Here is a 24664-nt window from a genome sequence, read left to right as displayed (position 1 = left end):
CATTCTTGATTATGCTTAAAAGAAATAATGATTAGGTAATTTTTTTTTTATTTCTTATAAATTCTTCATATCATAAAATGTGAGGAATGAAATAATTCTATGAATATTGACAGAGGCCTGACTCATTTTGAGTGATATTAGACGCATGATGTCTCGTATAATGATACCGAAGTTAAATGTGTCTTCAACATTCATTGCATGAACAAACTGTTGGAGTAATTAAAATATTATAGGTAAATAAATATAATTTGTACTACTACTTATCTAATGTCATACAGTCTTCGCACAAGACAACCAAAGTCGTAAGTGTCATGGATGAAGAGTAATGCACTCAAAGTATGGGATGAAAATACTACCAGTTCACGAGCAGGTCCCCTTAGACAAAGGCTTTAGCTGTTTCACAAGCCTGTGTCCCTTTTATTTTGACAGAGTACGTATGTTTAACAAGAATATACTGTCACGTGTTATATAAGATGTGCAATAGCAGATAAGGTTTCGAAATAATAAAGATCTGTGCTCTGAAAAGTTATTTTTAAGTTTGTACATAATTCTTCGCGATTGTCCTATGTTATGAGATGTTTTAATATTTCTGGAAAGTGTCATTCTAATAAGCGCATTTCAAATTCGGGTGTGAAATGAAACAGGTAGTTCACGTAAAACGAAAAACTTCCTACACTTTCTACACTTTCTGATAGTGGTCTTATGGTGTCATTTTATAGTGTGGGCTTTCTGCTTCCTCCTGTGCATAACGAAAAAAAGGCTCGCGGACATAGTAATCTGATTTTACTATTTCGCATAAAACAAAAAACTACATCTTCTAACTGTGGAAATGAACTAGAGAGTAATGTACGTCCTCTATGCGATGCTGCACCCATGGAAGATATGTTTCGAGGGAACAGTTAACAAATGTCTTCAACACTGTTTGAAAAATACAAATGAAACTCTATGCCGCCCACAGTAGTAACTGTTACCGGAACTGGAATATTCACAAGCTTTTTAACAGGAAATTGGGTAAGAATGTGGCCCTCCCGACTAGTCTGCAACAAACGAACGACGATGTACTTCTGGAAATATCGTATAATATCTGAATTATTCTACAGTAACTATCTCTATCTGAAGAAAGAAGTTCACAGGAAGGGTGGAAGACGGACATTGATGTCCTATTAAGAAAGAAATCTGTGTCACGTTCAGATGTTTCTATTACTTTCTCCATGTTGTATGTACAAGGTTTATGAAAAAGAGATGATATTGTGCGTTACCCGAAAATGTCCTGAGACGAAGCATACACTTGTGTCGAGATCAACGCACAGGTGATACGTATTATCACAATCTATAACAATTTTAGATGTCTGAAATTAATTAAAACGCACTGAAATGAAATTATTAGTTCGATGCGGATAAAATCGAAGTACATAAAATGGTATCAATGCAATAGTTCAGATATGGTGAACCTGCAGTGTGACGAATATGTAGTGACAACTGAGAATGTATGCTACACCGTTTCGATTCCACAACGCAGAACAGGACGGAGGGAATGCAGTAAACGTTAACATGCTCTTGAACTGCCAAGTCTTTTTCATGTCTAATTCAAATAAAAAGTATTTTAACGTAACTTCCGGTTTCATAACGCCCAACCTCTCAGACTCTCACAAAAAATGAGGGCAGGTTTCAAGGCTTATCTCACCCCACAGTGCCATTCAAATGTCCTTAAAACGAAATGAGCATTTCCTATTTTAAAAAAAATTACATTTGTTGTTTGGCGTAAGCAGTCGATATGTAACTGAAGCGGAATAATTATTTTTTTTCCGTTTCGTTTAGCACCCGCAATCTTCACAATATATTTCATCAGGGATGTAATTGTTGAGTTGTAATATTTAACAGTGTCTTTCGTGTAACAAATGTTGCGTCGGAGCAGAAACGCTTTTACCAGAAAAATATTGTTAATAGTGCCACTGCATTTTCTACTCTGATCGGATGTGTAATAAAGTTATAAACGACCTGTTCCACACAATACACTTTTCGGTAACTAGATGTGAGGGGTATTTTCAATACAGAGATACATTAAAACAGTTAAAATTCGTAACAGAGCCAGTGCTGCGAAGCTGTTGTCGAGGAGAGTATAGGGCCAGAATGGAGTGACACGGTCCGCAGAAAGTGCTAGCAAATGCGCTCAATACGAGGACCGGGTCTGCCGACATAGCGCAGATTCACTTCTGTATGCAATGTTTACGCTGACGGAAAACTCTTGGCTGTGGAGTGTTTAACATATTGTTACTTGTGGACAACATTTAATCCGTTACCCCAAACAGTTAATAAAATATCAGTTGTCACGTTACTTGGTTCACTATCAAATATTTACATTTACAATATTTCTCATTCAATGAAAACACGTATATTTCGAGCTACTTACGATGTTCTGAAAACAGTATGTGAAATTTAGCAAAGCTTACAATGTTAGCACCCTTACACGAAGTATATTATGGTCAATTTGCCATTCAACGTCGTCCTTTGACCAAAAGCGAATTCCAATAGTGGTTATATATAAATAATTATTTAGATGAGAAAGTAAAATATTTTGGAGCTTTTGGGATACGTGATTTAATAAAATACAGTGCTGTGGTTGTAGAAACATTACTTCCGAGTAACAAAGGCCGAGAAAAGGCAAACACGAACATTTGGTGAACAAGTGACCCTCCCACGGTAATATAGGGTGCCCCAGGACCAGTGATCAGTATTCAAGTACATTATAGGAACGAGCATTCCACGCTAGATAGAAAGTATAGTAAACGTGGGCTTTAAAATGCATACCGTAAAAGAAATGAGCTTTTCTTCAACTTTGATACTGTGAAATAAATCTCCTCTATTGCAAGTTCTTTGCTTTCAATATTTTCGAAGGAGATAGTATGGACCAAAACAAGAAAAAAAACATTTAGTAAACATGGGCTCAAGTGCATACCTTAAGAGCAACGAACACTTGTTCATCTTCGCTACTGTCGAACACATGTCTTGTACTGAACAAACGCTCACATCTCTTAAGTTTTACATTTTAGAGCACATGTTTAGTAGACCTTTTACTTCAAATGATCCTTCCTGTCTTACCCGTGAATACTGACCATTCCTCCTGGGGCGCGCCCTGTGTAACCTGGAGCAGGAAACGAGATTTATTTTGATGTCGCAAATTCTTTGAATTTAACAATTCTTGACATCGTAGAATTCGCAGTCTGTTACATTTGCAAAGATAAGTTTGTATGTAATACGTTCGTGTTTCACAAATTCTGGAATACGTTTAGTTTTATTTCCTCTTGCACATTTGATGATGACTGCGAAGCCGAAACCGCTTCCTGTGCACATAAAATAATATAAGACCTCGGCTGAGACTTACGCGATTTATTTACCGTATATTTCGGCGGATACGACGACCTTCGGATAAAATGAGGTATAAATTTTCGTCAAAGATGTACAGTTTTGCCGTATGCCCGTCCTATAAGACGATGTCCAAACTATCAACGGCCTGTAAATTTAGTTCAGAACAGTGATCATCTGGATAATAATATGCGCACGGTTTCGGGTAGTGACCTTGAGTATTCATAAAAGTGTCGTATTGGCTATTCAGTTTTGCGGACATACCCGCTCTGTACCACTTAATAAGCGGTACGGTTGCACGTGTCATGAAGCAAAAGCCTCTTTCAGCATTGTTACGGTTGTGCCTGTATAAGTACGTGTCGCATACCGAACTCATATGTACAGCTAACAAGTATTGTTGTAGATTGTGTTGCGCGTCCAAACAGTTTTACTATAGGTGTAACCTGCGTAAAATTTATAGTGTGTGCCTAATGATGGAACCAACAAAAAGAAGAAAATACGAAGTAATATTCAAGTTAGAGGTCATAAAACAGGCTGAAGAATCGGACAAATGTGCTGCAGCAAGGGCTTTCGATATAACAGAGAAGATGGTAAGAGACTGGCGAGAGAATGAAGATGCTATTTAAAAATACCAATAACAAAGTGTTCTATGACGAGAGGAATAGCTTGCTGGCCAGATTCAGAAAATAGCGTTGCAGAATGGGTGCAAGAACAGAGGCAAAATTGTCATGTTGTTTCAAGAAATATGATTGCGGCTTATGCACTGAAGTGGGCACGAGCCAATCCACAGCACGGCAATGAATTTAAAGCAACAGTAGGTTGGTGCAATCGTTTCATAAACAGAAAAAAATCTGGTAATAGGGCAGAAAACAAAAATTGCGCAGAAATTACGGAAAGATCTTGACCATAAAGTTACGAGTCTTCCTAAGTTTGATACTCGTATGAGGCAAAAACACAACTTTCCGCTACCTCACACTGGAAAAATGGATGGAACACAGGTGATCTCCGTGATGATAGAAAGTAGAACTGTGAAAACAAAAGGCGTAAAAACTTTTCAAGTCGAAAGTACAGGCCATGACAGGATCAGGTTTACAGCAATATTAACGTGCACGCCACATGAAACGAAGTTAAATCCTATGGTCAGTAACAAGCGAAAAAGCACCCCTAAAATAATATTTCCACCAAGCACTTTTGTACATTTCCATAAAAAGAGATTATGGACATGAATGGTGTAAAACTCTGGCTGGATAGTGTGTGGCAGAGGCGCCAGGTGCTTTAAGAAGTCAACCTAGTTTGTTGGTGTGGGGTATGTTTCATAGTCACATAACTGAAAATACCAAAAACCACTTGGTACGAAGCAATACCAACACTGCTGTTATACCAGGTGGTTTGACTTCGATGCTACACACACTCCTTAGACGCCTCTTTAATGAACCATTGAAAGACCACATTTGTGAACAATTGGATGATCAGTGGGGACAAGACGTATACGAAAGGTATGCCTATACGGGCTACATCACTTGATGTTTTATGTGATTTCGTGATCACATCATGGGAAAAAGTGAAACTGATCAAATCCTTCAAGAAGTGTGGGATTTCCAATGCTGTGGATGGCACTGTGGACGATTTGTTCTGGGATACTAATGAGGAGGTATTGAATAAGGTTGGGGAGAAGAGGAGTTTGTGGCACAACTTGACTAGAAGAAGGGATCGGTTGGTAGGACATGTTCTGAGGCATCAAGGGATCACCAATTTAGTATTGGAGGGCAGCGTGGAGGGTAAAAATCGTAGAGGGAGACCAAGAGATAAATACACTAAGCAGACTCAGAAGGATGTAGGCTGCAGTACGTACTGGTAGATGTAAAAGCTTGCACAGGATAGAATAGCATGGAGAGCTGCATCAAACCAGTCTCAGGACTGAAGACCACAACAACAACAACAGATGGCTAAGTGGAAATCGATTCCTAAGGTGCAGAATGTGTCCGACATGATGAACTCGACAACTAAAGTGAGGATGTACTAGAGGAGCTGCTTTGCAACGATAATGATTGTGAGGATTCTGAACAGTTTTAAATGCTCTGGTGAGCGATTAATTTTTATTTTATAACGGTTTAATTTATATAAATGTCAATCTATGTCTTATGTCTGTCGTACAAGACGACCCCGATTTTGGGTCCCTCTTTATATGCTTCACCTATCGTCTTATCGGCCTAAATATATGGCAAATATCACATTTACAGATACCGGTACCCACGAAAATGGAATGTTGTCCAGAGACTCTCTTGTAAGAATGACAATCTGTACATATTCACGTTGCGGATTAAAGGGGCCAGCAGATGAAAAGCACATGCCGGAGTGTCAGTAAATGGAGCTGGGAGCTTTGACTCACCGCTTGCTGCTGCTGTAGTAGCTGGTGCTGCTGCTTGGCCAGAAGGTGTTCTGGCGCGGCGGCAGCGGCAGGCCCCCCGAAGAGCTGGCCCAGTGGGTCGAAGTGTGGGGGCGGCGGCATCATCATGGGCACCAATGGCGGCTGCAGGTTCATGGCGGCCAGGGCTCCCATATTGAGACCCAGGGGGCCCAGCCCCATGGCCGCCATGCCCATCATCATCGGACTGAACTGCTGCAGCTGCTGCTGCACCGCCATCACGCTGAGCATCTCGTTCATCTGTTGCGCCAGCGACATCGATAACGACTGCTGCTGCTGGTGTTGTTGTTGCTGATGCTGCTGTTGCTGCTGCTGTTGGGGCTGCTGCTGCTGTTGTTGTTGCTGCTGCTGTTGCTGGTGGTGATGGTGGTGCTGAGCCGCCGGGATTGAATCAGTGCTGGAGGCTGGAGTCGATGAAGCGGTCGGAGTACTCGGCGCTGTCGTCGGGAGCTGCAGGTCTGGAGCTGGTGGCGTACTCTGCAGCGACTTCTCTTTAGAATCGTCGAAAGCGACGGCCTCCTTCTCGGGGGAAATTTCAGAGCTAATGTTGGCAGCGACCACGACAGATTTCTTCTCCAGTTCCGACTTGATCTGTTGCGCATACTTCTCCAGGAATTCTGGTGGAACGAGATCGCGGTGAACTTCCTCACAGTGCGCCTTGAGCACCCACACGCTGGAAAACTCTTTGTGGCAGTGCTGACACACAGATTTGGCCAGCTCTGGTAAGTCACCTGCTTGGTGTTCGTCAAGAGGTTCAGTCTTCACTTCGATCATCTCGACGTCGTCGTCGCCATTAGCACCACACCCATTGTTCGGCTGTTCGGAAGTGGAAGCTAGTAACTGTTGCTGTCTGCGTTGGTGGTTCTCATTGAACTGCATTACTAAATCGAAACCGAAGCTCTCAAGCAAATGCTTGTACACCTGGTTGGACTTTCGGGTGCTATTCATGGCCAGTCGCGACATGGGTTCTTCGCACGAGTTCTGTGCGAGCTGCAATTGTTGCGCTGGCTGTTGAGATGGTGGTGGCGTCCTGTCGCTACACTGTGGAGTCGGAGAGCATCGAGTAGTCTGTTGCTGTTGCTGCTGCTGTTGCTGTTGTGGTTGTGGTGCTGGCTGTTGCTGTTGTTGGGGTTGGGCGTGCGGAGGTGAGAAAAGTGACATGGGACTACCAAACAGACAGTACAATTGCTGGTGCGTAGCCAGCTGCTCCTGGCTCACAAAGAAGGCATTGCAGCGCTGACACGATAGCATGCCGTGCGGAGCTTGTGGCTGCTGGGGCGAGGGCGAACTGCCCATAGGAACTGGTGTCAAGGCCGATGAGGTAGGAGAAGGTCCTTGAGATGCCGGTGGCGATGCCTGCTTCGGTGTCGAGCAGCTCATCATCTCGTGCATCATTTTCTTGTGCTGATCCTGCACCTTCTGCGGTTCGGGCTGTTCTATCAACGGCTTGCTGAGGTCGATCTGTCCCGTCATCGCGAGGTCCTGCAACTTGGATGCGCGGGTCTGGTGCAGCACCGAACGCATGTGGATGTCGAGGGTCGATCCCTGGCTGTAGGCCACTTTGCAGATGTTGCATTTGTACGGTTTCTTGTCGTCGTCCTCGACGCACGCGTTCGTCTTTGGCATCGGTGGTGGTGTAACGCCCAGACTGGCGGCCAACGCCGCGGCGGCAGCGTGGGAGGAAGCAGCATTGTTGTTGTTGTTATTGTTGTTATTATTGTTGTTGTTCTGCTGCTGCTCCTGCATGGCCCTCTTAAGCTTGTGCAGGTGGCTCACGGAGTTGTAGTGTACCAACAGTATGTTTTTCTGCGTGAAAGATTCTTTGCACACGTCGCACTTGTAGGGTCGGTTCGGGTCGAGGTACTTCTCCATAGGGTAGCTCAGTTTCTCGCCCTTGCGGTGAAGTAAGGTCTTGTTGTGACTAGTCAAGTAACTCTGGCGAGTGAAGGCAACTTTGCACCGGTGGCACTTGTACTTGCGGTTCGGGTCATTGTAGCTGTCTTCCGCGATCGCCTGGCTGTTGAGATAGTCCTCCAGGAACTGCTGCTCCTTGTAGATGACGGAGTCGTCGCTGTTCTCGCCGTCGCCGCTCTGCTGGGCGCCGATGTCGTCCTGGCTCTGGTTGTGTTCTTTGGTAGGGCTGTCGTCCACTTCGGTGACCTCGTCGGCCGCCTCCATCTTGAGCGACTCCTTCCTCAGCAGTTCGTTGGTGGCCGGGTCGAGGACCTGGCCGCTGAGCCCGGCCAGCAGCAGCGGGTTGTTCATGAGGCTCTGCTTGTAGGCGGACAGCTCGTCGTCGGAGAGCTCAGAGTGCGCCGTCTCGACGTGCTTGTAGAGGGCCAGCACGGATCGGAAGCTGCGGCCGCACAGCACGCACTTGGTGGCGTCGCGGATGAGGTGGTACTGCGAGTGGAGCTGCAGCTTCTCCATCGTCTTGAAGGCGAGGCTGCACTGGTTGCAGCGGTACTTGTACACGTGCTTCTCCGACACCGCCGCGATCGTCGTGGTCGTCGTGGCGGTCTGCTGCGTGCCCGGACCAGCCGGGGCCCCCGAGCGCGCGTGGATCTCGCGGAAGTGCATCTGCAGGCTGTGCGCGGTGGGGAAGTACTGGTTGCAGCCCTTCTTCCAGCACAGGTAGCCGGGCCCGCTCGGCGTCTGCTTCAGTTCCAGGTGGCCCTGCTCCGTCTGGTGGGAGCACAGTTCGTCCACGCTGCGGAACGACTTCGAGCACGTCTGGCAACGATTCTCGTCCGCATCCTGCACACAAGCACACCGCGCCATGCTGCATAACGCACGCCACAAACGGGGGCTGCTCCGGCAGAGCAAATACAGGGGGTGAGTTCAAGGTTTCCAATAATTCATTAAATCACTAACAGCTAGTGAACTGAAGGGGCCGGCAGAAGGGCGTCATTTCGAGTTATTGCATGATAAAAAAAAAGGTTCAAATGGTTCTGAGCACTATGGGACTTAACTTCTCAGGTCATCATCAGTCCCCTAGAACTTAGAACTACTTAAACCTAACTAACCTAAGGACATCACACACATCCATACCCGAGACAGGATTCGAACCTGCGACCGTAGCAGTCGCGCGGCTCCGGACTGAAGCGCCTAGAACCGCTTGGCCACCGTGGACGGCAAACCGATTGCACGGTACATCTTGGACAAATCCAACAGCGTGATCAGAAACGGATAAGCTTGTAAGGGTATTGCAGTGGAGGTTGCGCTGAGAAATAACTGTAACGAAAAAAATTCGACATGCTGCGCCGTTTCCGAGGTATTCAGCGTCGAAGTTAGCCAATCAGGTCGTCGCGCGCACAAATTCAAGCAGTCTGCCAGAGACAGTGTCGCCAAACTTTTTCTTAGTTTGGTTTCCTCGAGCCGAACAAACGTACCTTCTGCTCGACTAGCTTAAATTTATCACTGCCGAAAAACGCACATTTTAATTGGTAATGAGCATCGAACAAGAGGCAACTCACAGATCCACGGGTGTCGGTGCACTGCCGCATTTTTGCGCGTGCAAGTGCTTGAATTTGCTCACGCAGAGACCTGATTGACTGACTTCGATGCTAAACAACTTGGTTTATTCTTAACAATTATTTCTCAGTGCAACCACTCTAGCTTATCTGAGTGCTTCTGACCACTCGGCATTGAAGGCAGCGCTCTCTAGTGGAACAAATTAAACTACTTGTTACTCTCAAAAGACAACAAATAGCGTCAGCCTACTAATCGTACCTAAACTGAGACTCAGCCGACCGCTTCAATTACAACTAAGGGGAGAACTATGTTGCAGACTACTACACAATACATGGACTACAAGTGTCTAACAATAAGCATACGCATTTTTGCGTTACTAATTAGTTTGTTCAGGCAACTGGAAACAAAGAAAAATGAAGAAGACGTAAACAGAAGCTTAATTAACCGACAATAGCGTGTTTAGAGGAATTTCATGCTATTTCTTTCGTTAGAACCTAAGACAAGAAAATTAGTATAATAAGACGAACTAATTTACGCTGTAAAGACTGCATTCCGGCAGTGCATGTGAAAATACTTGTTACCAGCACGTGACTTTGCGGAAACACAACAGATAATGTGCTCAGTCTATTGCAGCAGTGCATCTGAAAATACTTGTTACCAGCAAGTGACTCTGCGGAAACACAACACATAATGTGCTCAGTCTAACCATTAGTAAGCAGATGGTTACCACGTTCTTCCAAAGACCCCTTCACTGGACGTTTAAGTACCAAAGTTACAACTTTGTCCCGACAAGCGCCATCTTCAGTCACCATAGCGATACATTCTCCACGGCGTTGGAAAATCGCTTTAAAATCTGTCTCCCACGAAAATCACTTAATAAAAATGTAATTCGCTAATGTCATAGATCTCTATAGTGCCTCTATGCATTTCAAAAATCTGTTATTAATTTTAATTAGACATGTTTTCTTTTGGAAAGGGTTAAATTTTGCCTGTCATGGAAACATTTTCAAACATTATATTCCAAAAACTGTTGAACTGGTTCATGTACCTCCATTTACTTGGTCGATTGCCAACATAGTTCGTTCTGTAGAGCCTCTATCGGAAGTGTCGCGTTTAGAATGATGGCTTTTTTGTCAAGATTTAACTCACAACAAATATTAAGTGTAAAATATCAATCACCTACGAAAATCACGAAGGAAGTTCTGAAACTCGTGTTTGTCATAAATCTGTAGTGCCTCAGCCATGACTTTCTTTCGACTACTTTCATCGCAAATCATAAGGCAGGACCCGAGACTGTAAAGCTCACTGGAAACTAGTAGGCGCAATGCTTTGTGCAGCGGAAGTGACAACACAGTGGAACCCGACAGTCTAGTCTGGTATTGCTGTATTGGTCGCAGGGGTAGCCCAGTTGCTAGTTATCTAATGCCAACTACTTTAAACCAGACTATAGTCACCTTTTTTTCACTTTTCTGCCAATTAAGGAGTGAGAGTGTCATATGGTGATTAATAAGTTTCTTTTGCATTTCACTGGTGCCACTTCCCATTACAAATCTGCTTTTTGGTATTTCATGTTTACTTAGGACCCCAGATGTTACGGTATTTTCGAAACTACATTTTCCGCCTGGACTGTCACTGGGTTTATTTATTCGACAATAGCAATGAAGTAAAATAAGGCAATGTGGTTGAGACACTGGGATGGTGTCTTCATCAACAGTAAAGAACACGCACTGAAGCGCTTCATACTTCATAGAGCTTGGTAATGACACACATACCGAATTGCGACGGAGAAGTAAGTAAATCCATTAACATTCAACGTGGAAGATTTTTCTGTTATCGTTATTACGGATGCATACAGATGTCGCTCATTCTATGTGACTCGGAACTTCTGCAAGCGCTCTGGAAACTCGTGCTAAAATTTTCATAGGATAAGCCTGACACGAAAAGTGAGCGAAAGCCCTCTAGGAGACCTGACTTAGCACCGTCTGATGTCAATTCATCACCCAATTTGATTTCCGCGACGTCAGAAGTAAAAACAGGGAATGGTTACCCTAAACGACATAATCAAGCCCATAAATTTCAGCGAGTAAGACTCAAAAACTGTTACGACACCATAAATGTCGTCTTTACCATTGCTTTAAACAGATGCCACAATTTCGTTTTGTAATTCAGCTGTGGTTCCAGACTTTTGGGGCACTTCGTTTACACACGTGGTCCGTTTCTCACGCCTGTGGAAGATCACCCTTGGCTGTTAAACGTGTAAATCAGATAAAAAATATTATGTTCGGATTAGAAATATTTTCAGATGGCTTACAAGTGCATAACTTTAACAGAAAACATGCTTTTGAAAGTGTTTGGGAAACGATCTAGTTAGATCACAGATAGTCATCGATAACTAAACAATACAGCAATTGTCAGATTTCCAACGTCTTATATGAAACCTATTATTATGAGGAGGAAAACCATGCTCATGAGGATACACGGTAAAATTTGAAGAACCCTAAAAAGGGCAATTAAGATAGATTTCCAAATTTAATCCTAGAACGTCAGAATGATGGTCTCCCAGGGTGAAATAACAGAATTATGGTCTCCGAGGGTAAAATAACCTCAGTAAACAAATATCTGAGATGACTTTCAGAAAATCGGCAAATGTAGTCACAGTGTTGATAAATTCAAATATTACTGTATAAGGTGTATATTATCGAAATGAAATGCAAATAAGGCGTTCTGCGAATGCCGGATGCAGGGAGAAGAAGAAGGAACCGAAATACTGATCGGGCCTAAAAGGGTCAAATCAAGAGAAGTAAAAGAAGAAAACAACATCGGAATAGAGTACCCAACCCTACGAGTGCGACTCACTTGCTTCATTAGTTACGGCTAACGCGTAAAAATCACTATTTTTCGTCGGAACTTCGGTTAGGTTCACATAATTTTTATTAAAAATTAATAACGCAAGTGAGCATAAATACAGAGCTGAAATCAAAATTGTGAAACGTAAAGAGTATGTAAGCAGACACCAGCTCTGAAGGAAACTTTTCCATCGGATGTTATCTTACTACACACACGCAGTAGAGTGGATGGATGTCAGACGAGCTAATGATCGTCTTGTTGATGACCGTCTGGAGCCAACATCTGACACGTTGCTCAACCTCTCTCCCTTATTGGTTTACGATTCAGTTCGCGGCCACGTTTCCGATGTAATTAACGATGTTATCAGGCAGCAGGACAGTCAGCCCGTTATCATGGCGATGGAACAACATTGCTTCTTCAAAATTAGTACGTCCTCGTAAATAACTGATCATGTTCCACATACTGTCGAGGTGAAATGTACACACACTACACAGATGAGCGAACAGAATGTTCTTTGGTGCTTATCAAACGATTTTCAAGTGGCACAAACTTTTGTCGAATGTGCGGCATGTATTGTTTGGAATATTTTGAATTTCACTACATTTAAGAAGTATTAATGGTCTATACTCGCCTCTTGTCAGCTCCTACTAACTTTATCGTTAGTTTCCTTTTAAGTTTTGCATTTTCATAACCGTTTTCTTTTTTCGAAAAGAAGGAAAAAAACGAAAACTTTTCCACAGTTACACTATTTCATTATTTATTTAGCCACTACTAGTTTCAAAACCAAGTTCTGATTTTGAAGCGCTCATTCTCATTGTAGTTAGGCAAGCTGTTATTCTACTGCCTTACACACACGAGTCAAATCACACGTAAGATGTCCTTCTCTCATGGGCAATTTCGCATGCTTTGTCCGAACACAGAAAGTGCGTATTTTAGCTTATAGCTAAGCTAGACCAACAGCAGACATTTGGAAAAACAGGCTGAAGGAATATTATATTTCATTTTACTGTTTATGCACTTTATAGTAGCCATGCGGCCGAATTCGCAATAAAGGGTCATTCAAATACCTTGAAATGGCAGTGGGCTTGTCATGTGCTCGAATAAAGAACGGCAGATTTTAAAAACAAATACTATACTGGAGCCCATTTGCCGAAATAGATGGAGAGGAACACCATAGGGCAGATGGGACAGAGAGTTCGAAAGACAGCTGGATTCGATTGGCGACAGGAACCCCAAGACCGGAAGAAATAGAACAACCTGTTGGGATCTTATGTTGCACTACGATTCGAAGAGGTCACATCACCAAGTGATGATGACGACTACGACTATTGTGATGATGATGATGATAATGATGGTGCTGGTGGTGGTACTGGCAAATGAGGAAGAGATACTTGCAGTTAATGAGTATTTTGCAGAGCTTCACAGAACCTGCTTTTTCAATAAGATGATAAAACTGCAGGATCGCTGGACCAAGTATCCAGGGTTTTCGGAAATTCCCATCACAAACTTCTAGGACATGTAGAAGAGACTGATTGCATAATGTTATGAATAGGAAACCATGTCCGGAAACATGCCGTTTCTTTTCTACGACGATTTCCGTTCAAATGTTTAACTCATCCATTTCTGCTTGAGGAATTGAATTAGGTGTGACGCAGTACAATTACTACGTAACAGTTCGAAAGCAAACTAACGAAATATCCATTTATTACTTAGGCACATTTGTTTGTATTAACACTTAAACAATACGTGTTTACATGATTGCAAAACACAGAAGAACCCAGAATACTGTACATGCAGTACGTAATGTTTAAGTATTAATAAAAACAAATGTGCTCAAGCGGTAAATGGATGTTGCGTGATGTTTCCTTTCAAATTTTTACCTAATAATTGCACTGCGTCGCGCAAATTCAAGTCCTCAAGCAGAAGTTGATGAGCTAAACATTTTGATTGAAACAGTCGTAGAACGGAAACGGTGCGTTCCAGGACATGGATTCTTATTTAAAATATTATGTACTAACTTCCCTCTACTCCGAACACCCTGCATATCTGTTTCTAGGGCTCTCGGGTGTCCAGCAGGATGCGATCGTTGAAGTCCCACGATATTTCAGCGAATAACCTTTCCGCTATCATCAGGTGGTTCTGATGGAATGATCTGTCTCCTCATTGTCAGTGACCATTCCATCAGAACCACCCGATGATAGCGGAAAGGTTATTTGCTGAAATATCGTGGGACTTCAACGATCGCATCCGGCTGGACACACGCGAGCCCTGGAAACAACACATACGCCGGGAAAGCCTCCGATCGCCCCTGTATATCCCTTGAAGGGGACTATGTGTAGAAGTAAGATGAGATGTTTACGAAACAAACCCTTTTTCTTGCATTTTACGAGACTTATCTAGCCACCCTCGTCTGTAATACACGCACTACCGGTACGTAAGATGTCCATATGAATCTTTAACTGGCAATAACTGAAGAAATACGTGCATCTGATGGGATAATACAGGATTTTACAGAAAATTATTTACCTGCTGATGGTCGACCGGCGACTGTGGTAGATTCTCGTCTACAGAGTTGACATCGGACGAATTGTTGTGCTTGCTGGTGTCCAGCTCCTTGCAGCCACCAGACGACGAGGAACTGACCGGGCTGACCATCTGACTGGCTTGGTTTGGCGCTGGCTGCTGTTGATGTTGAGATTGCTGTTGCTGCTGTGGTTGCTGACTGAGCTGAGGGGTTTGAGGAGCAGGAGGACCAGGCGCCCCAGCGTTGAGCCAGTGCGACTGGTCGACAAGCAGCAGCAGTCGCTGGAGGCCCTCCGAGTTGACCGAATGGATCTGCATGACGTGCCGCTCCAGGCTTCCGCGGTCGCGGAAGCTATCCTGGCAGAGTGGACACTGGAACTCCTGCTGCTGCTGTTGCTGCTGCTGTTGTTGTTGTTGCTGCTGTTGTTGTTGATGGTGCTGCTGCTGCTGCTGCTGCTGCGGGTGATGGTGGTGGTGCAGCTGAAACTGCTGCTGGTGATGCTGGAGTTGTTGTTGCGTCGCCGGCGGAGAGGTGAGCTGCGAGTGCTGCGCCAGCACGTGCGCCTGCGTCCGCATCTCGGAAGAGCTGCTGTAGTTGCAGTAGGGGCAGCCGTGCTGTCCACCCCCGCCGCCCCCGTCGTCGCACTCTGGCTGCTTCGGCATGCCGCCGCCCTCCTTTGCCTCGGTCTTCACACTGTGCTGCTGCTGTTCCTTGCGCGAGTCTGTGGGCCGCGCGGGAAAAAAAAGACACAGTGAGACGTCCGTCAATACGTTGACATTAGATAACGGAGAAGGTGAGTGTCAATATATGGGGCCAGGTAAGTACTGGAAAGACGCTAACAAGAAAATCCTTTGTCTACTCTTATCGGGTCTGTTGAGGAGATACCATTCGAATTTCATGGTCGGCGGGAAAAACGAGATAGTGCCGGATGAGGAACTTCCTGTGTATGAAGCCGCAGTTCAAACAGAGGGTTACAATTATCACATTTATTCAAATCACACAGTGAAATGTAATATCATACAGTAGTGCTGACTGTAGAATCCTGAAAGTAATTCAGCCGACTAAAATTTCAATATTATTATTATTATTATTATTATTACTTTGCTTACTTACTTACTTTTTTCCTTAGCGTTCTTAGACAATCTTCCTACAGAGTACTAGTACTGAGCACTGCAATGTGAAAATTACCCAATAGTTCCCACAACGGGTGGTGTTATTGGTGATGGATGGTAAATTAGTTCAAAAATTGTTCAAATGGCTCTGAGCACTATGGGACTTAACAGCTCAGGTCATCAGTCCCCTAGAACTTAGAACTACTTAAACCTAACTAACCTAAGGGCATGACACACATCCATGCCCGAGGCATAATTCGAACCTGCGACCGTAGCGGCGGTGCGGTTCCAGATTGACGCGCCTAGAGCCGCTCGGCCACTCCAATTAATTAGTAGCAGGAAGTTAGATACAGAGGGCAAGTGACTATCTGAGTTTAACGGAAAAAACGCGTACCGAAATTTTCACTTTGCAGCAGAAAATGCGCTGATACTTCTTGGCAGACTAAAACTGTGTGCCGGTCCGAGACTCGAGCTAGGGGACCTTCGCCTTCCGCAGAAAGTGCTCTATCAGCTGGGCTACCTAAGCATGACTCACAACCCGTCCTCACAGCTTTACTTTCGCAGTACCTCATCTCGAACCTTTCGAACTTCACAAAAGCTCTCAAGCAAATCTTGCAGGACTACTACCCCTGAAGACTGGTGAAAGTGCAGCTGTGAGGACGGCTCGTGAGTTGTGTTTGGCTAGCTCAGTTGGTACAACACTTTCCCACGAAAGACGAAACTCCCTGTCTCGGTCCAGTACGGAGATTTAATCTGCCAGGAAATTTCAAAAGCTTACATGTTCAATACACTTATTTGGCTCTGAGCACTATGGGACTCAACTGCTGAGGTCATTACCCCTAGAACTTAGAACTAGTTAAACCTAACTAACCTAAGGACATCACAAACATCCATGCCCGAGGCAGGATTCGAACCTGCGACCGTAGCGGTCTTGCGGTAATACACTTATTTCTCTTCGTGAATGGGAGGGCGTTTCGCTATAGTGACTAGGAACTTGGTGAAACAAATTACTCCATGATTCGTGTGTACGTCAGAATCGCTCCACTTTACAGTCTGTATAAAAAGGATAAGAATTTGATCACAGAAAATGGACAACTCCCTAAAATTATTTCTTCACGAATAGCTGAAACAAGTAAGAGACAAAACTGCCAATTGCCCAATTAGCGCTCGTAATCTTATATTGTCGACAAAGCTAATGACGTCGTCTTCAACGGGTCATTAACATACCCCCCACCTTCTAAAGAACCTGATAATGAAACCGCCACGAACTGCCGGCTGGTTATTAAGCAGAAAATATCCGGTAGGCAGGCGTGGAAATCATCTCCAGAAACATCCGATTCCTTATCTCTCCTCTTTACTTTCACCGATAAGAGCCACATAAGATCAAATAAACACTACGTGTTTGAAAGAGAGAGCAAAGTGAGTAAGGAGATAACGATTTTCAAAACAAGCGTCTCATCATCTAAACGGCTTTTAATTCAAACCGGGAAGAACCAACGGTCTGTTTCCAGTATTGGCGGTTAAATCTGCCCCGATGAGCAAACACGACAGCAAGCAAGTTTCAGGACACTGTCGTAATGTTGAGATAAGAGAACGTCAGAAAAATCAAAGGCGTTTAAGTGACTCACTGCCGTTAACTGTAAGACAAACTTAGCTTCAGGCCGATTCAAAGAACAAACGTCCGTTCAAAACTTAAATTTAAATTACTGTTATTTCTTACGTCGGACAGAAATTTTCCCAACGAGGGCAATTTCGGCGGATGTGAGGTGACATAATTGCGAATGGAAACAACAAATTCCATTTCCTTCAGGGCTAGTTCAAGGTACAAGGTATGAGGGAAGCCAAAGGCACCATAACTGTAATACTGTATTTCTATACAGAACGTACTGCAGTTAGCAGTGGTCGCTTACAGCGCCAAACTAGGATGGACGCAAGGGGTGCCAAAGTGCAAGATTTGTATACAATGCGTATCACACTTAAAAGGGGTGAGAACTGAAATAGGTGAAACCGTACAAGGGATAAGGGTGGTCGGCAGAAAATAATAGGCCGCTTGTATGGAAAAAATTTTTGTAGCTGGCCCTGGATTTCTTTTAGTTATCACATTTGTGTTCACAAAAGTATTAATCAGCAGGAATGAGAACAAGTGTGATGGTGGGGCAGAAGCAATGGGATATGACTCAGGGAGAAAACTGAAGAATATTTTTTTTTTTTTTTTTTTTTTTTTTTTTTTTTTTTTTTTTTTTTTTGCAAAATCACGTGGAATCTAGTCTCACAGTCTCATGAAAGTAAATATAATTTCATGGAATCTTAAAGAAACGGATGATATCTATTTTGTGAGTTTAAAGGTTGGAACTCTTAATGTATTGTGAGGAAACCAGCCTTGGATCGCCTGGAAGAAGATAGGGTTAGGCTGGCACTTGGATGAGTGAGCGTCCGGGTCTGCTGAGTGCTGTTGGCAAGCGGGGTGCACTCGGTCCTTGCGAGGCCAACTGAGGAGCTGCTTGATTCAGAAGTAGCGGCTCCGGTCACGAAAACTGACGACGTCGGAGAAAGCGGTGTGCTGACCACATGCCCCTTCATATCCGCATTCGGCGACACCTATCGGCTGAAAATGACACGGCGGTCTGTTGGTACCGCTGGGCTTCCCGAGGCCTGACGGACTGAGTTTAGTTTTTAGGTAGGGCTTTACGTCCCATCGACGATGAGGTTATTAGAGACGGAGCCCAAGTATGGATGGGGCGGGGAACCATTCCGGTCTTTGCCTTATGCGATTTAGCGAAACCACCAAACACCTACATCTGGATGGCCGGACTAGGCTTTGAACGGTCGGTCCTCTCGGACGCTAGTCTAGTGTCTTGCCACCTTGCTCGGTGGAAATGTTGTGGAGAACGGACTAAGACACTCTGATTGTCCGTTGCCACAGTTCATTTGTCTCTAGGACTCAATACGGGACCGGCTCCTCGCGCGCTCGCTTTAAGAACAGTAGAGAGCTCTGCAGTGTGGTCGAGAAGTCCCCGTACGCCCTGATATCGAATTCTAACTTATATGATTTGTTTTAGTACAAGTAATCACGTACGTATTATATGCCAAGCATACCGGTATGTTTCCCACCATGCTGTAAACACATTTCATACGCCTAAGCCGGCCGGAGTGGCCGAGCGGTTCTAGGCGATTCAGCCTGGAACCGCGCGACCGCTACGGTCGCAGGTACGAATCCTGCCTCGGGCATGGATGTGTGTGATGTCCTTAGGTTAGTTAGGTTTAAGTAGTTCTAAGTTCTAGGGGACTGATGACCTCAGATGTTAAGTCCTATAGTACTCAGAGCCATTTGAACCATACGCCTAATGCAGCCTCAACAACATTGAGAAGTTCATCGTTTGTAGCACAACGACGTGCAGATACACGCGCCTTAATGACCCCTCATAATAACGAGTTGTCAGGTGTGGTGAGGTCAGGGCTTCTTGGTGGTCATTTCAAGGGAGCTGGTGATGGCCATGAACCAGCCTATCCACCAAAGTGTTCATTCAGGAACTCGCGCACTGCAAGAGGGTAGTGAGGAGGTACTCCGTCTTGCTCCCAACTGTGTGTGTTCTGTGAGGTCCCTTTCCCCAAGCTGAGGTACTAACCATGTTTGTAACATACGTAAATAATTTGCGCAGTGTTGTCATCGCTGCCATGTCATTACTTGGGCGGGTTCCTTTCTAACTCTACCGTGTCTTTGGTCGAAACTACTACTAGCCCGTGAGCTGCGTTAAATGGCACACATAACGTGGGCTGATACTTCAGAGCTGGTGAGTGTCTCAACGGATTTCATTTCGATGCAACGAAAGCTTCGAGAATTTTGAAGAGACGACAAGAATTCAGCTCAGAGCAGCAGCGAAGAGGCGGGGGGAAACCTAATAAGCGCGCGAGCAAAAACGAACGGCCGCTGATTAGTGTGGCGCGTCGTTATGGCTTCATCGCGTCCTCTCCGCTCGTCGCCGCGCGTCGCGTCGCAAGCGGCGCGCCAGCCCGCCGGACCGGTTGTCTGACGGATGCTGCGGCGGCGGCCGCTCCCGCAGTCGCCGCCTTCTATTTTTACTATTTATCCCCGAGTTTCGCTTCGTTGTTAGTTTGCGGACCCGCCCCCCGACCAATGGCAGGCCGCGGCCGCTTCCAAACAAGGCAACAATGATCGCGGGCCGGCTCGGCCGATTATTGCGGCTGGGGTGGGGCGTCGGTAATTAGAGCTGCGAGCACACCTGCCGCCGAGCGGCTGACGCGACCACGGGCGCGCTCCGGCTGCAGCCGCGGCCGCTGCCCGCAGAAGGCAAACCGTGCCGTCTGGCAGCCCACACGGCGGGCCTTCGCTACAGCTCCCACCCTGTCTTTGTCTAGCCAGCACCACGCAACTAGGCTGGACAAGAGTGAGGCTGTGACGTAATGTGATTAACGTTTTCTCTCAGCAGGCTGCTGGAATGTCTGGGCGCTAAGCTGATTGATTGGCTACTGGTTGTCTGGTGGAGCACCACAAACGGTCGCATCCTACTCCACTAAAGTTCGAAGTCTCTGCTTCTAGCACCTCTGATTATTAAAATGTAGCAAGTGTGAGGGGCGTTAAGTAAGCAACGCAACACATTTTTTTTTTCTCAGCCAATTTCGGTTGAAAAAATGTGGAATAAGATGTGGGGCATCCTAGAGTATTCCCGCTTCAGCCCCTATAGTTTCAAGGAGCTCCGATAGGTGGCGGCGCTATACGTAGACACGTAGACGTGACGTCGAACGAAGATGCGTTCCAAGCAGAGAGCTGTCATCGAGTGTCTTTAGGCACAAAACCAGAGCATCGCAGATATTCATCGGCCGATTGCAGAATGTCTACAGAGAAGTGAACAAAAGCACGGCGAGCCGTTGGCAGAGATGTCTTGTCATCATGGCAACAAGGTCCTACAAACCTGTTTGTGACTCTTGCTATGTTGAAACGTGTGAATACTCTCATTCGAGCTGATCGACGGATCACGTGCGAGCGCGCCCGCTGGGTTTGTCGCCGCCTAACAAAAGACCATAAAGAGCTACGAGATATGTGCGAAATTGCCGTCGTGTTACCAGGCTTATCGTGCCAATTTTTTTTGTCGAACATCGTCACAGGCGATGAAACTTGGTTTCATTAGTCTCAATCGGAAACAAAACGGCCAATCATGGAGAAAAACTTCTAAACCGCACCCTTAGTATGTAAAGTCATGGCGACGGTCTCCTGGGATTCTGAAGGGGTTATTCTGTTTGATTTCCTCCCTCCTGGCCCAACGATCTACTCTGATAAGTGTCGTACTATTGTCAGGAAAGTAAAGAAATGGCTTCAGCGTGTTCGTCGTCTTCTCCGTGACAATGCAACGTCTCACACAGTCCGCGCGCCCGGGAGCAGCTCACGAAACTTCATTGGACTGTTCTTCCTCGCCGGCCGGTGTGGTCGAGCGGTTATAGGCGATTCAGTCTGGAACCGCGCGACCGCTACGGTCGCAGGTTCGAATCCTGGCTCGGGAATAGATGTGTGTGATGTCCTTAGGTTAGTTAGGTTTAAGTAGTTCTAAGTTCTTGGGGACTGATGATCTCAGATGTTAAGTCCCATAGTGCTCAAATTTTTTTTCATCTGTCCCACAACCCGGATCTCACACCTTCCGATTTCATCTCTTCGGCCCAATGAAAGCTGCTCTGCATACCCACGCAGCGAAGTGGCGAAATGCCGTCGCAATGAACGGAGATTACGTTAAAGGGTTCGTAGCCAAAGGAGCGGAAAATAAAGTGTACTGGAGTCCTGAATAAAACTAACCTGCTTTCAGAAAAATGTGTGTTGTATTACTTATTGAACGCCTCTCGTAAGTATTCAGTTAATCTACGGGACACACAAGAATTTGTTTCATCTTCCATTGAATCAACAGAAATTCGGCAATAAATATCAGCAGTCTACGCAGGTAGACGCTTACAGGAGCTACATTCTATCTATTCTCTCAGTACTCTTCTGTCAAATTATACTAGCGGAATACTAAGGTAGTTTCCATAGAGTGGAACGAGATTCCATGTTATTTAATCTCGGAGAGAGCGTCACAGACGAACTCTGGAAACTCCAGTGGTAGATGCTAACAAGAAAGGCGTAGTGCATCGCCTGGAGACACTTAACTTCAAAACCCCGAGAACCGAGAACCCTTTTAGCAATTAAGAGTCAATAATAATGTTACTTGGCTCAACTTACATCTCGTGTACTGACTTCGATGGTAACATTTACATCATTAATCCGATACGCCTGCTTCAATGTAGGAAATTAAGAACTGCTCTGTAGCTGTAATAACGGGATGTTTATAGCGGTAATGACGCAAAGAAAATTATTCGCAAAGTTAACCGGTCACGAGTTACTGTCGCAACCCATCGTTGAAGTCTCCACGTTGCGCAAGAGCGCAAACTTTACAAATTATGAGTGCCAACACTAATATCCCGAAAATTCACCGAAAGGGCTAATTTTGGTTGAGATGAGATTTTACAGGTTGGGATTCTTTGCCTGTTCACCAAAGCTGGTGTTGCGTAGAGAGACGAAAAGTGCTGTGTCCTGAGTCGCTTATCCAGATTCGGGGCTATTAGCACATTCAAAACGCACCAAGTGCTCGATTTTTCTATTGTAATGCTACGTGCGAAGCACTCAGGAGACGGCCCAAGCGGGAGGAAACTACTGATAAGTGATAAATGGCAAGTTGAAGATTAGTCATTGACGTACCATTGCAGTTATGGAAGGGAGTAACACAAATTCTGTACGAATTTGAGTGTTCTCGTTATGATGTCCGCAATGAAAACCAAATGTTGGTAGCAAGAAACATTCAGTTGTGTGTTACAGAAGAGCGGTGCTGAAAGCGCGTCGCTACAAAGGCAGCTCGATTACTTCAAGCCGTCCACGTATGCGCAGCCTCCCCCACCTCGACTAGCGTTTACGTGTGAGGTATATAAAGAGGAGCCCCTTCGCGGCGATGCTATCTAGCGAAGATGTAAAGCGCGTGTACGCGATATGCAATGGATAAAGCAAATTGTTATGCGTCGTGCGGCCGCACTGCTATCGAAATCTCCACTGTGGGAAACTGGTTTCCAACGGCACCAACACCCTGCTGTAATTATTCCAGAATATATGCAAAACAGCCGCACTCTCGCCTCCATACTGGACACAATCAAAATGACTGAGGATAATAGGCGTCAAAATTTGAGAACAATGAGCCGAAGCACTAGTGGCTGCTTTCGTCACCGTCCGGATATAACACTTAAACATAACACAATTAAACAATGATAGATGGCAGCGGAAGCGACAAACCACAACGTTACATTTACTGCGCTAGGCGGCCGCTATTAAAACAGTGTTTCGGAACCAGGCAAATATTTCCTAATTAATACAACACGCGCTAAGGGAGTAGAAAACGGCCAGAAACCGCGTATACACTTAAACCAATATGAGAGGTATTTGCTATAACAAGCTTGCAGAAAAATGTACTATGGCACATAAATATTTATTAATTGCGATTAATTGTAATTTCTCTGGAATTAGTTCTGACTGTAGATGCTGCACATCTTGATAAGTACGAGAAGTATATATTAAACGATTTATTGTATGTAGTCAAAGGCCATAGTTCGGGCGTGCTACTGAGGCATGGTCAAACTGTTTAAACATCAAATAAGGCTACATACTCATGTGCGCATGATTACAAAGCAATTAACAGCTGATTGGTTGAATATTACCGTCATATGAATTTTACGCACGGAAAAGAAGAGTAAGTGATTGCTGCTGATAGTATTACGGCTGTCTGTTCAGTAAATTAATCAACATATTAACTGCTGACCTGTTAATTTTTCACAGTTTCCCGGTCAAAATGTAGCAGTTCACCGAGACACGAACTGAAGCGGACGCGCCTCTGTACTATGAAACTTTCTAACCGTGCGCTGCAGTCATTTAGAGAAATTGTGCGCAACCTGACTAGGAACGCCCGGACCAAATTGGGATAGTTATTCTCTCGCCTACGAGGTAAATAATTTTTAATATTTTTTTCATCCACCTCTTTCATCAACTATTCTCCTATAAAATGCAGCAGCAGTCGCGTTCACATAGCAGAGTTTTCTCTCCCTTGTTATCTATACATTAGTCCAATATGAGAAACTATAACACCGAGAGACAGCAAATCTATTTTCCGCCGTTTTAGGTGGTCAGTGTGAGTGGTGGAATGAACAGTTGCAGAATGAATACTATTATCCTTATAACAGGGGTAACTGTATCTTCAAGGAACTGCGTGTTCGCGAAATCAGGTTAGCAGCGCAAACAGAGGACATCATCTAAATAGTCCGTTTAACGGGCTGTATGAAGTAGTGGAATCTAGGATACCGCTAGTATAGCACCAACCGAAGAGCTAACTGTATGTATTGTCCTGTTCACTCATGACAAGCTGCTTCTTGCATTTGTGCTTCGTGCCACCTCTGATGGATTATAGCCCCCTTCAACACAAACTTTATTCCTTAGTAACGACAATAAAAACGTGGAATCACTTAGTTCTGAATGATCTTCTTATTCAAGTTCATATTATTCGAGATTTCATTCCACTGAAGGTTCTGTTTAACAATGCACCGTTTTTGCATTACGAAATCATGCTTATTTGCTCATCACTAAAGCCAGACTGCGTAAAAAGAACAGATAATCGGACTACACAAATAGTTTCTATCAGCGTGATCCCGATGCTGACGAGATCTTTCAGTAAATTTGCGTAGCTTCTTTTCCGCTGGTTGGATACAGGCTTCGATATACACCAACATTTTTATTCTAGAGACGAAATTTTCTTAGAAGTTATAATTTTCGTTACGGAAGAGAAATTGTATTTCCCAAACAGTTCATATACGTAACTAAAGTAGCTTTTGAAGTAGAAATCG

General features: G+C 44.7%; 1 protein-coding gene across 2 annotated transcripts in view; it reads right to left on the bottom strand.

The window, feature by feature from the left end:
• The window catches only part of LOC124607509 (zinc finger homeobox protein 3), a 112013-nt gene that overhangs the window by 16536 nt on the left and 70813 nt on the right, over positions 1 to 24664 (bottom strand). For both annotated transcript variants that reach the window (XM_047139895.1, XM_047139896.1), the window contains exons 3-4: positions 14636 to 15354; positions 5753 to 8545 (exon numbers count right to left, since the gene is read on the bottom strand). In XM_047139895.1, coding sequence (XP_046995851.1) covers positions 5753 to 8545; positions 14636 to 15354 — 3512 coding nt within the window. The remainder of the gene's footprint in view (positions 1 to 5752; positions 8546 to 14635; positions 15355 to 24664) is intronic.

The sequence above is a fragment of the Schistocerca americana genome, chromosome 3, assembly GCF_021461395.2.
Source record: "Schistocerca americana isolate TAMUIC-IGC-003095 chromosome 3, iqSchAmer2.1, whole genome shotgun sequence".
Lineage (NCBI taxonomy): Eukaryota > Metazoa > Arthropoda > Insecta > Orthoptera > Acrididae > Schistocerca > Schistocerca americana.
The sequence above is the reverse complement of the archived record's forward strand: the minus strand, read 5'-3'. Positions and strand labels throughout refer to the sequence as shown.